This window comes from Anarrhichthys ocellatus, unplaced genomic scaffold, assembly GCF_004355925.1.
Source record: "Anarrhichthys ocellatus isolate YVR2014 unplaced genomic scaffold, GSC_Weel_1.0 scaffold1, whole genome shotgun sequence".
NCBI classification, from domain to species: domain Eukaryota; kingdom Metazoa; phylum Chordata; class Actinopteri; order Perciformes; family Anarhichadidae; genus Anarrhichthys; species Anarrhichthys ocellatus.
In genome coordinates, this window is record NW_022280031.1 from 3,169,138 (window position 1) to 3,184,954 (window position 15,817).

The 15,817-nt window shown below is 39.4% G+C and overlaps 1 protein-coding gene across 2 annotated transcripts in view; it reads left to right on the forward strand.

The window, feature by feature from the left end:
- atg7 (ATG7 autophagy related 7 homolog (S. cerevisiae)) overlaps window positions 1-15,817 on the forward strand; it is a 53,818-nt gene that overhangs the window by 4,066 nt on the left and 33,935 nt on the right. For both annotated transcript variants that reach the window (XM_031849111.1, XM_031849102.1), the window contains exons 8-15: window positions 3,427-3,548; window positions 4,412-4,502; window positions 4,852-4,996; window positions 6,396-6,554; window positions 9,421-9,615; window positions 10,591-10,836; window positions 12,289-12,404; window positions 14,069-14,144. In XM_031849111.1, the coding sequence (XP_031704971.1) occupies window positions 3,427-3,548; window positions 4,412-4,502; window positions 4,852-4,996; window positions 6,396-6,554; window positions 9,421-9,615; window positions 10,591-10,836; window positions 12,289-12,404; window positions 14,069-14,144 (1,150 nt within the window). The remainder of the gene's footprint in view (window positions 1-3,426; window positions 3,549-4,411; window positions 4,503-4,851; window positions 4,997-6,395; window positions 6,555-9,420; window positions 9,616-10,590; window positions 10,837-12,288; window positions 12,405-14,068; window positions 14,145-15,817) is intronic.

Consider the following 15,817-nt stretch of genomic DNA (forward strand, 5'->3'; position numbering starts at 1 on the left):
TGTGTGTGTGTGTGTGTGTGTGTGTGTGTGTGTGTGTGTGTGTGTGTTAATGTGCCGTTAAGAGACGAGGAAGTTCTCTAGAGGACTCAATGTGGGTCCTTAAAACACATGCCGTCTTTGCGAATTTTTATGAATGTTTTTCAGCTTACACTGACTACTTAATTTAGGCACCAAGCCGCAGAGTGAAAGACAGGAAATCTCTGCTTAACTCATTTCCTGACTCTGAAGTGTAGGGAGCAGGTCATATAAGCATCGGTGCCAGTAAAGATGCAAATCCAAATTTAATGGTGTCGCTAAAATCAAAGCTTTTCTGTCAGAGTGAAAAACAACTGTTTGGCTGTTGCTTAGCCACAGTGGTGTTGTTAGAGTTTAGCTAAGATTTATAGATGGCAGCACTGGCTTGCAGAACACGACTGCTGCCGTTAAGATTGCAATACTTGTCTACGAAGCTGTAAATATTCATGATAAACTTGGTCAATTTTTCTCAATATCTTACACGTTGCTCACATCCTGGTGTTAAAACAAAAGTCAGACATAGATAATTTAACTTAATTTATTTTGTGAACTAGTCATCCTAGTCTGCAGACATTTCAGTGTGAGAACTTCAGTGCTTGCTGCCAAGAATACTCTATCCACTGAAGGACTTCCAATATTACTCAAAAATGGATTTTCCCCCCCCAAAAAACCCTTCACATACAATACACGTGTGCGTCAGGGACTGTGCTAGTGATTGTTGCACCCTTTCCAAATGGATACATCCGTTTTTTGGGAATCTGATAATGCAGTTGCTACATTCAAGTGAACATCAATGGCTGGTTTGTTAACCCGTGTCAGGCCCATCTATGACACACACAGCAGCTGCTGTCTGTAGACACCATTGGCTATCTTGTGTAAACACTCAACTCCTGAAACTTAGTAAACAAAGTATTAAGCTAGCCACTGAATGCTCCTTTGCAAACCTACTGTATATTATCAATAATGATATTTCATAATACTTTAGGCTGTTGTTGATGTTATACATTTCTGCCACCATGTATTTGAGGTTTTGAACAGCAGGAAAATGTCTCTGTTCTGCCATTCATAAGTTGAAGGAGGGGTCTGGTAGCAGGTAAATGGGAGGGAATTATGTAAAATTGCGTATTACATGCAAGTAAATAACGCATGCGAGGCTTCTTGTTTTGTAAATAAAAATAACTTCTGCTTATACTCAAAGCATTTCAATGTAAGAGCTCATAAAATGCTCGTACAATGTACTGACTCGAGTTGTTGCAGAGATGAGGGTGTTATGTGGAAGCTTGTGTGTGCTTTGCTGAGATATATTTCACAGAAATATTTACAGAGGAAATATTTCAGCACACACCAGTGAGGAATTGGGGCAAATCGTTGGATTAAATGTTTAGTAATGAATCTAAGAATCAAGGTCTGAGCGTATTCAAATATTTACACAAAGATTAAAAACAAGTGACTCACTCTGCAGGTGCCTCTCAGTAATTTCAATCCCATGTCAGCTATAATTTAGCAATCAAGAGTTTATCTTGTGCAATGTCTTCAAAACCCTGTACTGTAGCGAAAAGCAACCAACTTGAAAAGACTGATGCAATATTAGGAAAGTAGAAACAAAACTGTTAGCCAAGGATGGAAGAACTTAACTATCTACAGGACCTAAAATAGTTTCCTGTTTGCAACAAACTCAGCCTCTTACTTACAGATATAATTCATTCTTGATTTCAAACAAGGCTGTGCTTCGAGAGTTTCCCATGTTATCATTGTAGCCAGTTCCTTATCTTGTTGCAAACCAGGTTAGGAGATGTTTCCCTGGACTATTTAACCCAAAAGTCTTTATTTCAGCCTTGTGTCCAGTTTTACCATACCGGAGTTTTTGCATGTATTTGCCGTTTATGACAAATCAATATTATTAACTATTAGTGCATACCATTTCTAAAGCATGTGCTGCTGGGCTTCTTAGGTATTAGGCATGTGTTGCTCTGTGCAGCTCCTTCAGCCACCGGCTGATTCACCCCCCCAGCTGATTCACCCCCCAGCTGATTCACCCCCCCGGCTGATTCACCCCCTGTGTGTGAAGGAGAGGTACCGCAGCTCCTTCCTTCCTGCCGCTGTCAGGCTGCACAACCAGCTGTGCTCCCAGTAGACCACACAACACTAACAACACTAAACAAAATCGGTGCAATGATTACACTGTGCAATAGCAATATGTATATATAATATCTTTTATTCTTAGTTATATTTAGTTATTGTGGATTTTTGTACTTTTTTACTTGATATTCTTTACTGTTTATTACTTATTTATAATACTTGCTGCTCTTGTTTTTTTTTTTTGTACCTTGTTTGCACTCTCCACTTTGCTGCTGTGATCCTGTAAATTACGCCACTGCGGGACTAATAAAGGATTCTCTTATCTTATCTTACATTGTTGATTTTGATCAGGTTTATTAGTAGAGAACAATGTCCCAAAGAAGTGCTTGTATTTGCTTTACAGAGTGATGAAACTTTAAAAGATACACACAGACAGATAACATAATATGTATACCAAGGACAAGGAAACAAAAGTGAATTCCCAGCTCAACTAAACAAATTTGTTTTCAGTTTATTTGTTAAAAATGGATGAATAGTGGAGGTGCAAAACTCAAATCCGCATGGAGGCTGTTCTGTTCTCTAGCTGCATGTAACTAATAATATTTCAAATTGATCTTAATAATTTCGAATGAAAACATTATTACATCATCATATTGCACCATCGTCTGAGAATATCAGTTAAATATCACTGCGTTTGGTGCTGCACGTTTCAGTGCTACATTACAGGTCCACAATCAGTCACTTCTCCCCAGAGAGCTTAGTTTCTGCCGGCACCTGTCTCGCTATTTCAGAAGGATTTTTATTGCATAATTATTGTTCCGTTTTAAACAAGGAAATCCCATGTAGGCCAGTTTAGCAATCGTATATCCTGTGATGCCAGTGGCTTGTCAGCAGCAAATGCCTTAAGAAAGCTGAGCGCTCAGCTCTGTAGTCAGAGGCGGTTTTTGTCCAACACAACTCTTTCAGTGTTAAACATAAACTGTTGATACTGGCTGAGATTGGTAAAGATAGAGTTACAATGTAGCCGCAATGTCTCGCTTATTCAGTTGTACCGCTGGAGTTTGATTGTGTAATGTGACTGTGGTCATTTAGTACCATGATAGGGAAATGTGTTAGTGTGTGGATACATGTTGATCCCATCTGTTGGTTCTTGCTTTAGAGAGAGAGAGCGTATTCCATTTGTATTTGTGAAATTTTGATAGTCCCATATTTTTTTTTACTTCAATCATACACTTTATAGTGTGCAATCTGTACATTTTATGTGTGTGTGTGTGTGTGTGTGCGTGTGTGTTGATTTGCATCGTCTCCTCTTGATTTGTGTGTTTGTGTCAGGGGCTCTAAGCTGGACACAGTGGAGGTGCTGTGTTTCAGGGACCGAACTCTGCAAGGAAGCCGCTCCATACAGCACGGTGTCATCTTCCAGATAAAACTGCCTGAGCTTCCCCTCAACTCAGGTCATTTCCTTTTCTTTTTTGTGTGCTTGTGGTTGTATCTGTCCACGTAACATGTGCGTGTGTTGGTATGTCTCATGTCTGTGTCTGCATGTGCATTTGTCCTTGTTCATCTGAATGCATGCGTGTGTATATTGTAACTGAGCCATCAGTGCTCGCCCACTTTCCACTGAGACTTTCTGCTTCCTTTTCAAGCCGCACTAATCTCACACAGCTCCTTCATTATTCGTTGTATCTGTTGAATGAGGGATGAAGGTAATTTAAATTATAATAGCAGGACGGGAAAGGTGATGATGGTTTTTGTTGAGTTCAGAAGAAGTTTGTTTACCGAGTCTACCTCTCCAGCACACTGTGGCTTTTAATTAACTCACAGAATATGTATTTATGCAACTAAAATGGATTCGTCTGTTCTGTTTTGTTTTGTATGGACTAATTTGGTATCGTTTTGAAACGGATTAATCAATCTAGCTCAGCCCAATTTTTCAGATACACCAGGCTCAGTTTTTGCCACAACCAAAAAGAGTTTTGCTCTTCAGAATAGAGAAATAAACTTCATGATAATTTAACATTCACATATTAAACTGTATTTAAACCACGCGGGCTATTTAACTTGCCCACGTCCAGACAACTTTCACTGTTTTTTTGCACTTCATTACCTGGCGACATTTGTGCACCGAGCAGCCAAAGCTGAACAGTGATACCACTGTAGTGGTAGATGAGAAACTGCCTTTTTGTAATTTTTGAGAATGAGCACTTTTAAAGTTTCAATGTTTTATTGTTTTTCTGAAAACCGTTTCCACATCTCTCACTTTTGTAGCAGGGGCATTTTATGCTTATTTGACACTGTTGATGTGTTTTTTTCACAGCATGTCCCAAGAGTGTAGGTTGGGAGAAGAACCCTAAAGGGGCCATGGGACCCAGGATGGTCAACCTCAGTGAATGCATGGACCCTAAAAGGTAATAAACACAGTACACGGTGTTTAGGTGTAAAGGTTTAACTGGACTGTGTTAGCCTCCAGACCAAAACACATTTCAACAATAAATATAAAAAAGGATATGATTAAACTGCATTGGGCAAAGTAGATAATCTAATCTAATGAAAGTATTTGGTGCTTTATGTTCAGGGACTGGTTTGGTTTCTTACAAATGTTCCACCAGACCTCCACAATCAAGACTAATGTAATTCTTCTCAGCGTTACTGCAGTAATGCATGCTCTGCCATCTGTTGCTTTAAAACAATTGTCACCGTAAGTTTGCACTCTGTGAACAAAGAGTGTCTTCAGTTGTCTCCATTGATTGTCTGCAGACTTGCAGAGTCATCAGTGGACCTGAATCTGAAGCTGATGAGATGGAGGCTGGTTCCTTCCCTGGACCTGGACAAGGTGGTCTCCACTAAGTGTCTTCTACTGGGAGCTGGGACTCTGGGCTGCAATGTAGCCAGGACTCTGATGGTAAGGATGGAAGGATACACGGAGAAAAAGACAGGAATTAGACGCTGTGTTTTTAGTACTTAGCAAATTATGTAAAATTGTACATGACCAAAAAGGTATTAGGAGTGTAGTGTGATCTTTGCTGTTAATCTATGTGTAATTAGCAGGTTCCTGTCTTGTAATTACTCTACTAGTACCAGACATTTGACAGCAATGTGCCTCCATACTCATCAGAATCTATGAAGTGTTACAAATGAAGCGTCATAAAAGAAAACAAAAGAAAAGGATATTAACATTGGAGAAATAGTCTGTTCTCCAGAAAACACATCCAGAATCTCCTATTGGTGAGCTAGCTTTTGCACTTCATTACCTGGCGACATTTGTGCACCTAGCAGCCAAAGCAGTCTGTGACGCAATACCTCAACTGATATCTGGTTGTTGTTCTCGTTAGATTGTCATATTATTGTACATATGGTTACCGTTGACATTCACAGAGAGCAATCAGTGACCGCTTAGTCAAGATTCTGATGAGCTATTTAATGTCTTGGCAAATACAAGCTCAGTTGATTATCAGAGAAGCGCTAGATTACTCTGTTGACAGAGTAATCAACATGTTCCGCAGAACATGTTGATTACAAAAATGTGTCCCCTCTGATGTTGGTTATAATGTAGTGCTTTCTAATAACCTTAAATGATCAACTTGTCAAGAGCAGGCATATTTGTTTAGCTTCATAACAGTATAATTCAGGAGCCCATGATTTTATCCACAGATTTCCCGTGAAGTTTATCCAATAACACTCAGAACAACATAATGCTAATTTACATAACAACCTACCGTCACTCTCTGTGTTTACTGTAAGTCTGTTCCCTCCAGCATCAAATGAATGTGCTTTTCAGTGAACACATCCAAAAAGCTGGTTCTCTGAAGGTTTTGAGATATATTTCATACACCACCACCTGCTAGCTAGAATACAATGTATGAAATTGAACTTTAACTAACTGACTACAATATAGTGCTGACAGAGTATTGCTGCCTGTCATGTCTATTCTTCTTTTTGTGCTCGTCAGTTACTGGTCCGAGGGAACTTTAGACACCCGGTCAGTTAATGCCAGCCCGGTCTAATGTAACTGATATTGTGGCTAGACGTTGTGTTAACAGAGAGTGGTACTAATGAACAACAGCTAGAATACCTTGAGGTTGTACTACCTGCATACTGATGAGTCCATTATTTCTAAATGAAAGTGGAATTGTAAGTATTAATTTAGAAACGCACACTGGGTAAACAACCTCCCACTCATTGTCACTGAAGCTGCTTACAAAGTGCTGCTGAGGACAATGTTCATGGCAAAGAATAGAGTTTAACTATTTTAAAACAATGTGATTTAAAATGATGAAACATGTTTCTCTTTGGTTCTCCAGGGATGGGGAGTGAGACGCATCACATTTGTAGACAATGCGAAGATCTCGTACTCCAATCCAGTTCGGCAGCCGCTCTATGAGTTTGAAGACTGTCTAGGAGGAGGGAAGTTCAAAGCCATGGCAGCTGTTGATCGACTCACCAAAATCTTTCCCGGTGTGGTGGGTACTTAAAATCAAAATATGATGCGGAATGTGATCCCTCTTTGTATGTGAGGTCATCCATCATTTGCCCTCTGGAATTCTGATATATTAGCATCAGAAATCTGTCGTCTGTTTTTAGTTTTTATTCCTAGCGTTGATAAGCATTGTGCTTCTGTTGTTTTTTCACATTCGTGCAGCAGACGTCACTGCTGTACAATTGCGTTGACAATTTAATCCGATTTTTATTCATGCTCATATATCCATATAATCGTATTCCTATTTGATTGGCCATGTCTGAGATGTGATGGCCAAACCATGCAGAAAATGAAGAGTCGTGTTTGCATATTAATGCAGGCAGTTTCATTACTTTGTTAATTAACGAGTGGGTGCTCCGAGGAAGACATTGTGCTGTCTTACTAAATGAAAAAGCAGCCTAACAGTCCCAGCAGGGCTCTGTTTTGTTGTGAAAGCGACCATCTCTTATAACAAAGACCGAATACGTATTCATGATGTGAATCATGTGTGTACCAGTGTGCTGATGAGTGCATGTTTAGTTATGCAAGAAGATGTAGGCAGTTCATTAAAGGATGATTCACTTTCATTTTGCTTGCCCTGAGATGGCAAAGTTACAGCCCTTTGTATCTGGTAAGTAGTTATTAGGTCCCCCAGCTCAGTGGTTCACAGCCTTTTTGGGACCCCTTAAAGGAAGCAGTTCAACCAAAAGTGATTTTGTTTTTCTCTCAAATAGTTTAATTTATAGGACTTTTAGGGCCCTGAAAATGTGAGAGAATACAGTACATCACTTGGGAATAAAAATCCAAAAAATGAAGAATTCAACTTAATTTTGTGCAATAGAAATATTCCCCCTCATCCCATTAATCATCTGGCAACCACTCCAATCTCAGGCGATGGGTCTGTTGTGAAATGATTTTAGGTACTTGCACTTCTACTCTACTACATTTTACTGTTCTACTTTTACTCCACTACATTCATGTGACAGCTGTAGTTACTTGTTACTTTTAAAATTAAGATTTTAAAAGTCGCTAAATATGCAGGCAGCAGTTATGCAGGTTTTGGATGTTGTGAATCTTTTGAAGCATCACTCTGAAGTCTTAGTTGAAGATTACACACATTCATTTTTAAATGCATATCGTAGTCCTCCTGTATCGGGAAAGTAGAGCGCAGTCTGTTTAATCTTTGATGTCCCTAATTGACATTTCATCAACTTTTATTTCCCAGTCTCTCTGTCTGATACTGTCATTTTCTGATTCCCTCTTATTGGGAATAAAAAAGAAAATAAAGAGCAAAGGCTTGACTGTTGATGTGTTTTCATGACATCTGCTGTCTGTCTAGACATCTTGTTTGTCCACCTCCTATACTATCTGCATCCATAGCTGACCTATTTTTATCAGTGTGGGTGTGTGCTTTCTTCTCTCTCTTCCCAGCTTGTTTTCCTACAAACACAGAGGCACCAGGTGCCAGTGTGAAAGATAGAAAGGAACAGAGAGAGCACAGAAATGCACCAGCTGAACCGAGAGGAGTCGGTTCACACAAGGTCACAATGTTGAAAAGGTCCTAAGTTGAATTCATATTTTGTCTGTGGACGAATACTGTCACTTGACATTTTCAGGAGAGTTTGTGGTGTTGGCTCTTTTTTTCTCCATTAAATTTTGTCAACAGTGAGGTTGAAGATATCAACAGTGGCATTGTTGGATTGTCATGAAATGCTGTTTATCTGTTCAGGACAGGATTTTTCCACAGTCGGAATGATTTCTGTTTGTCTGTCTTGCAGGAAAGTTAGAATATTACTCTCATCTCTGCAGCCTGAAATAACCTCATTAACACTTAGCAACACTTGCGTCAAAGTGAAATGTAAATTCAAAACTCGGTTAACAGCTCCCACTCTCGACACATGGAGAGCGAAGGCAGTAGATCCACTGATTTGGTAAAACTGGCATTTCTGCTTGTTAAGATCTCGCACCTCTTTTTTTGACATTTCTGTCCGTCTCTTTATTGTAAAATCTCTCTTGACATTTCCATTTGCCTTGCTGTCAAGCCTGCATTGCCTGGAGCAAGTCACAGTAATACGTTTGGCAATGGATAATATAAGTCCTAGAAGAGTTTTTATGGAATTGGAAATGGCAATTCAGGGTTTCCTTTTCATACTTCCATACCATCGACGTATACAGGAGAGTCAAATACACACACACTGGCCTCGGGCCAGCTGTGGCGATGATGTGAAGAAGCACAATCTGCCTGTGCTTTGCCCTCACTTATCCGTCTAGATTAGAATGTCACTCGGCAGAAAGCACGAAAAGACTTATTTAGTTTAGTTTGTTAAGTTTTAAACATCTGGCTTATCATACAGCAACTGATAATTTATTAAAACTATTTTTAAAATTTTCAGGATTTTTCTGTTGTGTCAAGTATGTTAAGATGGCGCTGAAACACAAGTCATTGCATCTTATACACTTTTGGAAATATTTCATGTCGGGGCTCGTTTTAGAAAGCATTGAATTAAGTGTTTCTTGCATATACCAATGTTGCATATACCCAGGAAGGCAGCAGCTGATGTGCACCATCTAGAGGCAAGGAACATAAAAACTTTTCGAGGTGTGGGGGTTTTTATTTGGCAGTAAAAGTGACTTCCTAATATATCCGAAGTTTAGAATTTGGATGTCCAGAAAATGTTGATTTGTAATGTTTCAGTCAAATTGAAATCTATGTGTGATGCACTTCATAATTATAATTCCAATATCACATTTTCATGCTTGCAGATGCCCTGCAAAATGAAAACCAAAAATCATTGTACAAGAAAATTGGATACAAAACTTACTAGTTCCTCAAATGTTTTTTCTCCGCCTCTCTCTGTGTCCTCCTGCAGAATGCAGAGGGTCACAATATGAGCATCCCCATGCCCGGTCATCCAGTGAATTTCTCCGAGGCCACTCTTTCCCAGGCCCAGACGGATGTCGAGCAGCTGGAGAAGCTCATTTCAGAACACGATGTGGTCTTCTTACTCATGGACACGAGGGAGAGCCGCTGGCTGCCTACAGTGATAGCTGCCAGCAAGAGGAAGGTAGGAAGAACAGAACAGCCACACTGTCGCTGACCAGTGGGGCCGGGGTCGAACGTGTGGGGTCAATGCACGCATTTTCTATGTGAACAATGAACCAAATGCCAGTGTTTTGTGTTTACTGGATTTTTAAATGGGGAAATTGTCTTATAATGTACCACAAGCCAAAACCACTGAGGCAGTTATTAAAAAAAACGACATTAATTGCAGACAAATGTCTGGTGTGTTGCATCAATGTTGCACTGTGATCTCAAATATAAACATGTTTTATGTACATTATTTCAATGGTAGTACTAAGGCTAGTTAAAGGAATCCACATATCTGTTTGCTTAAAGGATCCAATGGACCGAGTAGAGACAAGACTGTGGCCAGAGACATTTGTGTCTTGTTTTTGTTTTACTTTAAGCTGGAACTTTTAAATTTGGAAACAGTTTCAATTATCTTCCAGTAAATTGAATTTGCTCAATAATGTTGGCCACATCTTCTGTTTACCAGCTGGAATTCTATTAGTTGCCAGGCAACTTCAGACTATTATTGAACGTTGTGTCATTCATTTTTAAAACCTCCAGTGGTGTCACCCATGCAGCTTCTGTACTGCTATAAGCACTTGAATGTTTTCTCGGACTGCTGATTAGGTTTTCTTGATGGCCTGCTCAGCTGAGAGGTTATTTGGCCATTTGTGCTGTGGAGCTGTTTTAGACTTCACCGCAAATTGGCTTCACAATTTATTTCCTACTCTAGATGCTTTCAACATTGTAAAGAGCCTATTAATGTTTTATGTCATTACTTTTTTTAATGATTCAACCCATTACAAGCTTTTTTGTTTGTGTAAAATGAGCCATTTAGCTAATTTGATTTGGTTGAAATGTGCTGTGTTTGTGTTTAGGAGGAATGGATGAAGCCAAAGTCTTTGCCACTGCTTTTTAAAAACATTTTTGTTGTCATGATTCACCATAATTGCTGTCTTTCACTCTCCAGCTGGTGGTTAACGCAGCTCTAGGCTTTGACACATTTGTCGTGATGCGCCACGGCCTGAAGACGGCCCCCGTCAGTCAGGGTGTTTCTGCAGCAGCAGACTCCTCCACTTCCTGTTCTTCTGCTTCCTCTTCGTCCTCCACATCGGCCGGCACCGCGCCCTCTGTCCCAGCATCCTCTCTGTTCTCCAACATCCCAGGGCACAAGCTGGGCTGCTACTTCTGCAATGATGTCGTGGCACCAGGCGATGTGAGGAAAACACAAGCATGCGCTCAACTCTTTAACTCACGTAATGCACTTAAAACAAACACACTGCCAAAAAGGTAAAATATTTAAGAATAAACACAAAGCAATTAGGGTTCTTAGATATGTTTTCTTCAACCAACACTCTTTTTTTTAAAGCTTATTTTATTTTATGGGCCAAGTGACTAGGTAAAGGTGTTGCTCATTATCATAACCCTACAGTTATAACACAACTATGCATGTAGTATTCAGCAGGTAAGAGTCAGATATTTTCTAGGAGACCAAAACAGAGCTCAAAAGAGAGTGAATATTGTACTTTTATTTGTCAGTTGCCCAGAAACTCAAAATGAATGCTAATGTTGCCGTGTGCTAACACTTCCGCAATATCAACTTTAGAAATTGATAATATGGGAATGTTGTGTTTAACATTTGTTCCGTTGCCCCCAACTGATGAAAAAATACTTATAAACATATTGATGCAGGTTTAAATTGTATGGTTTATGTGATTCTTTTATGGGATTTTATGATCATTGTCATAGGCTGAAAAAATTGTAGCATTTTGAAATGCTGTGTTTAATCATGTTCTAAAAAAAGGAGGGAGGTGTATGACACGGCCTTTGTTTTTTCTCGCCATTTCCATTGTGTGTCTTGTGTCCATTGTTGTACCCTTTGTGACACTCTTTGTTTCTCACTCTTTGTTTCTCTCTCGTTGGTCTTTTTCTCCCTTCATGACCTTTTGATATATATGAAAGCAATCAATCTGCTGTTGAAGGCAACATGGAAACTGCTATTCAGCTCTCCTAAAAATGCCATATGGCTCCATCCTGCTGTCACAGGTTTTAGTGATGTTAACATTTGAATTGGAGGCACAGCTTCCTCTCACAAATGTTGAGTTTGCTGAATGAATGGATAGAAAGTTCTAGCTAATATAATACGTATACAAGTTGTTTTGAATTGAAGCAAAATGGTACATATTCAACTTCTTGTGAAACACACGCAGTCTGTCACTACAGTGTCATTGATCAGCTGTTATAACAAACACTTCAGTGTTTGTAGCCATGCTCACGGTGTAGCTCTGTGGATCTCGCTTAGCTGGTCCATCCATCCGTGTTTCCATCTGTTGCTTTGTTGATCCAGCCAATATCCAGGCAACTATTAGAAGTGTCATGTAATTTAATACAGACATAAATGGGCCCAATTATGAAAATAGTATGGCAACATTAAATGCCACTTAACTAAAAGGATTCCCACCAAACTGTGATCAAGCAATTTAGTCATTAATTGCTCACTCAACATACGTCACTTTGGATAACAGCATCATCTTGACCCATTCGGAGTAAAATGGAATCATTTTATACCTTCTAAAACACATTTGATTAGTGTTAATCATCTTCTCTTCATTCCTTATTTCAGAAGTAATTATTAAAGAAGTCATTTTTATTTATTTTTTGTAAACAGTCGACCAGGGATCGGACTCTGGATCAGCAGTGCACAGTGAGCAGACCAGGCCTGGCCATGATTGCTGGAGCCCTGGCTGTGGAGATGATGGTGTCCATTCTGCAGCACAGTGAAGGGTAAGCACAGCAGACTTGCACCAGTTATGTAGGCCAATTATAAGAAATAGTAAGAACTCATTAAATTGATTGAAGAAAGGAAAATGTTGCACTGGGATTTAAGGTTATCTCTAATGACGGCTCCATTGTTAAATCGATGTTATGCACAAAAAGAACGTTTCATGTCATCAAGAAAACATGAAAACAGCTCTGATCCTTTATGGTGAGCCTCAGCCTGGCTTATCCTATTGCCGGGACAATTTTTCCAATTAAATCACATAAAAATCAGAATCCAATAAAAGATCCTTGCAAAAACCTTCACCTACCTCAGTGAGCCTCAGTGTGTTGGGTACCTCACTCCAGGGTTAAAGCTAAAGGAGATTGTGCCTTTTGATGTCGTGGCTCCTCAACTGTCAGGAAACTTTACTTGCTTACTTTTGCTTTTTGATGGAGCAACCCTGAAGCTGAGGTCTTACTGCACCGCAGATAGTGCCTTTAATTTGGTTGTAGCACAGCACCACAAATTAGCTGTACTTCAGCCCAAGAACTTGTGATCGCTGCAGAAGCGTTGTTGCAACTTATAATCCATCTCTCACTTTTATTCCTCAAAAGCTCGAACACTGTAATTCAGTCAGCTCTCAAGTTTTCTTGCCAATCTGTCAAACAAAATCTACATTCCCCATCCCCCGCTCAGCCCGTTCATAGAGCCTCTGCTTCCTCCTCCGCCGCCATAGTAACTGCTTCCCATTCCGCCCTGGCTCGATATTTTTGACTCTTAAAAGTTCTTATAATTTTTCACACACTGAAGGCGATGTTTTCGTGCTTATTAAGTGTGCACAGATGTGTCTTTGTGGAAATGTAATTGTGTGTGCCTGTTTGGTTGAAAGTCGTACAAAAGTGGCTGCTTGCTGGGCCTGATAAGACAGACATTTTCTCTCGGAGTGTTTTGAGATGTTATAAGCCGTTACAGAGCTGCTCTGACTTTCCTGGATAAAGAGCTTAGAAAGCAAAGAAGAGAAAGAGAGTTTTAATGTAAACTCTGTACCTCTATGGTTGTGTAACTCCTTCCTTTACAACAAGATCTCCCTCGATTTGCATCTGCCCTCTCTGTGTCCTTGTTTTTCACGTCATAGCTGTTTATTTTCTTTCTTTTAAACTTAATTTCCGCCATCTCTTTCTCCCTTTGAAGGCCTTTATGCCAGCGCTCATATGAACAACCATGGGCTTTAGAAGATTGTCACACAAGGATTCATGTTGCAGCAGTTTGACGGACATTTCAAACGTGCAGAACTAAACTGAGCTCAGTGTGAGACTTGATGTTTTCATCATTGTTATCCACGGAGAGTCAAATCTTTTAAACCTGGCTAGATTTACTGGAAAGCAGTGGCTCTCAGATCTCATGGAAAATGTAAAACTTTAAAAATGTTCAAGCAAATAGAATCTCTTAGTTCTCAATAGAGGCTACCAAATTCACAGTCTTGTGACATTACATTTTCTGTCTAGATTTGCTACAACCCTGTATAATAAAACGAATTAGCATCACGCATTAGGGTTATTTGTTGTTGTGTGAGGCTCGTACCTGACATATAATGTGTAATATTGTGGGGATTTAACACTTTTTTTCCCCTCTTTCAGTCAATTTTTTAAAAGTATTTAATTACCTCCCCCTCGCTCTCCTCCCTCAGAGGCTACGCAGTGGCAAGCAGCAGTGACGACAGAATGAATGAACCTCCCACCTCTCTGGGTCTAGTGCCACATCAGGTCAGACGCTCAAACTCGCTCACATGCATGTTGTTTTATACTGAAGACAATCTATGCTGTTTGTCCATTTACCTCCATCAGCCTGCCCTGTGTTCGCATATCTATGCATAATTATAAGCCTTAAAATCTTAAGTGGCACATTTCTTTCTGTTCTTGTGTACTTGTACTGAAAATTCAGCTGTGCGTCTTCAAAATAGTGCTGAACATACCTGGCTTCTGCAGTAGTTACACAATTACAAGTTCATGCAATCTACTACAACTGATCTGCTACAAATTCTACGTTTATGGAGATAACTCTCTGACAGTGTCAATCCAATCTGAATATTATTAAAGGTCAAATTGAATGCATTACTTTTAGAAAATTGTTAATTTTGCAAAGTCCTTAACAAACACAAATATGAAAGCAGTGGCTAAACAGACCGGTAACTGCAATAAAGTGGACTATTTAACCAATAATAACACATTAAAGTAATTTTAAACAATAGCATACACTTTGATACACCTTTTAGCTGAATAAACACCTCTCTGACCGTTCAAAATGCTTAAAGGGATTCACATATTACATTAACAACTGTGGTTTTGTATTTCTGTACATAGTAGGTTCTATTATTGTCATTTTAATGGTCACTTGATGCGTTTAACAAGATTCTTAATGAACTGATGAATGAGACTCTACTTACCCTAAAATGTCAACAATTAAGAGAAGATTGAGCTTGTCTGACCATAAACAAGACGAAACTGTGAGATGAAGACATTTTATAATATGCACTGCAGCTATGCATGTCTTTGTGTATTATATATGGGAATGGATCATTTTTTGTCTTTTATGAATTACGATGCTCCAAAGTAGAATGGGCCAAGGATATAGCCCTGTGGCTCACCATAACATATCATAACTAGAGTTAAAGTGCTGCTGTTGTGCAGAACAAAATTAATTAAGTTTCATGGGTCAAGGAGCAGTGGAGTGGAGTCGATACATAGTGACAGTCAGTAGGTTGGCTAGCTAATACTTCCTGGAGATTATGGAGAAGAATGGGGAGTTAATTTGTGTAGCCATATTTCTATGGTCTTTCCATCATTTTTGTGAGTAACTATTAATTTAATTTTTTGAGGGATATAAGCCACCGACAGTTCTGTGGAGTGGCTACTGTGTTTTGTTTTTTTATAGATCCTCTCCTCAAGTCTCTCATTTAAAGGTCAATTCACTTTACACATTCCCAATAGTCTAAGGTCTAATAGTCTAACTAATCTATTAGTTGGTTTGACAGAAAAAACAATGTGTGTATGAGGTCAGTGAAGTGTGATTACTAAGGAACAAAAACCAATCAAAAAAATCAATCCACAATTTCTTAGTTGACAAGACCTGAAGGGCATCTCTATTGAAACACTAGTTTCAAGCCTGTCTTTAAAAGAATATTTTCCCAAGAATGTTCTGCAGCTTTCCAAGCTGTGCCCTTTTTCTTACTGACTGTTGTCACATACTCAAGTATCTCACCCACCCCATTTGCATCTTCATCAGTATTCATCACCCCAAGAATCTGAATTTCTGCCATTTGCTTGACACCTCAGCCGCTCGTGGTATTTCAACAAAATAATCCAGAGAGAAGTGGAATGCAAATGTGTTGCTGTGTGTGTGTGTGTGTGTGTGTGTGTGTGTGTGTGTGTGTGTGTGT